Genomic DNA, 1,257 nt, shown 5'->3' on the forward strand with positions numbered 1-1,257 from the left:
CGTCCCTGCGCACTCTGTCTTATTGCAAAACAACAATCAACGAACACGAACACGTGCCTTTCGTGTAAATATGACAGATTTTGATATACGTTTATGCCCTATGACGTCATAGTTCGGTTAACGACTTGAACTTTTCGTTGGCGGTTAACCGAATAGGTTCGGTTAACCGGTTAACCGTTAACTTTTCCACAGCCCTAGATGCTACTATTGTTGGAGTATGTCCTTGGCCAAGACACTTAACGGCAATGGCTCCAACCCAATAGTCCTTTATCTTTTGTAAATAGGTACGATTTATTCAAGTTGTAAATGTTGTCTCACCTGTTCAAGAGTTGACTGACTGAAGCTATATTCCTCAATCCCAAGGTCTCGTTTTGCTTGTTCCAGTTCCCTGAATACTTTAGATAAGTTAGGCATAGAATCCTGGGAAACTTTGTACACGAAACGATGGGCAAAGTTGTGTGTTGTTGTAACGTCACCAAATAACTGAGAATTTAAAAAACATTAAATGTTATGCTTATATATATACTGGTGGGTCAAACAATAAGTAGCATTGATGAACAAAAATAGAATATAATGATATCAATAGAGGTGCAAATTGGCACATAGATTTTAAGTACATAAATTACAAGCCTATTTTTATGATTCATTAAAATAAATACGATTTAAAATTTCTACCATGGTTTATTAAAAGAAGGACAATTAACCTGGTTATTTTAAAGTTGTGTTTGATTAAAATGCCTCAATCATGCAGTTTTATACATGAATAAAAAACTCACATTTTTAACAAAATCTTGAATTGCTTGTTGGTTTTCATTCTGATGATTTGGCTGCATTTTCAACTCGAGTGAATATCCTTGGCCAAATTTATTCTTTAGATGCTGTGTAGATCCGAGGCACCTGGTAAAAAAGTAAAATTTATAAATCCAAAGAGTAAAAACAGTGTGAACAAAATTTTGTTTTGTTTCATTTATTTAAGGTTTTTACAATGCATTTCTATACAATACATTTCTATAAAACAGCAGTAATTTTATTTTATTAAATTTATGTTTAATTTTTTTAGGTTGACATATGTGGTAATGCTTGGTAGGCTATACAATACATTTAAACAGAATTGCATAAATATTTATTCTGTTTATTTTGATTTAGGCAAGATTTGTCATATATTTTAAATACATTACTTTTATACAAAAAATTATTAAACCAAATCAGATAACTTACTGTAGTTGCCCCTTCACCATAATTCCCACCCTTGAACAT

General features: G+C 32.0%; 1 protein-coding gene across 1 annotated transcript; it reads right to left on the reverse strand.

Moving 5' to 3' along the window:
• Positions 1–291: 291 nt before the first annotated feature.
• LOC100175550 (ATP-binding cassette sub-family A member 5-like) lies at positions 292–1,251 on the reverse strand. The gene is made up of 3 exons (XM_009861852.2): positions 1,219–1,251; positions 777–897; positions 292–483 (listed from the first exon to the last, which is right to left on the reverse strand). The coding sequence occupies exons 1-3, from the start codon at positions 1,236–1,238 to the stop codon at positions 292–294; spliced, it is 333 nt and encodes a 110-aa protein (XP_009860154.2). The 5' UTR covers positions 1,239–1,251.
• Between the last annotated feature and the right edge of the window lie 6 nt (positions 1,252–1,257).

Source organism: Ciona intestinalis, unplaced genomic scaffold (assembly GCF_000224145.3).
Source record: "Ciona intestinalis unplaced genomic scaffold, KH HT001030.1, whole genome shotgun sequence".
In the NCBI taxonomy this organism is placed as follows: domain Eukaryota; kingdom Metazoa; phylum Chordata; class Ascidiacea; order Phlebobranchia; family Cionidae; genus Ciona; species Ciona intestinalis.

What these genes read in the sequence shown, in the direction of transcription:
- LOC100175550 (XM_009861852.2), bottom strand. Translation starts at nt 1,238, where the DNA reads ATGGTGAAGGGGCAACTACA. An exon ending in ATGGTGAAGGGGCAACTACA is followed by an intron (nt 898 to 1,218) that starts GTAAGTTATCTG and finishes CTTTTTTACCAG; the next exon opens with GTGCCTCGGATCTACACAGC. An exon ending in TTCAAGATTTTGTTAAAAAT is followed by an intron (nt 484 to 776) that starts GTGAGTTTTTTA and finishes TTAAATTCTCAG; the next exon opens with TTATTTGGTGACGTTACAAC.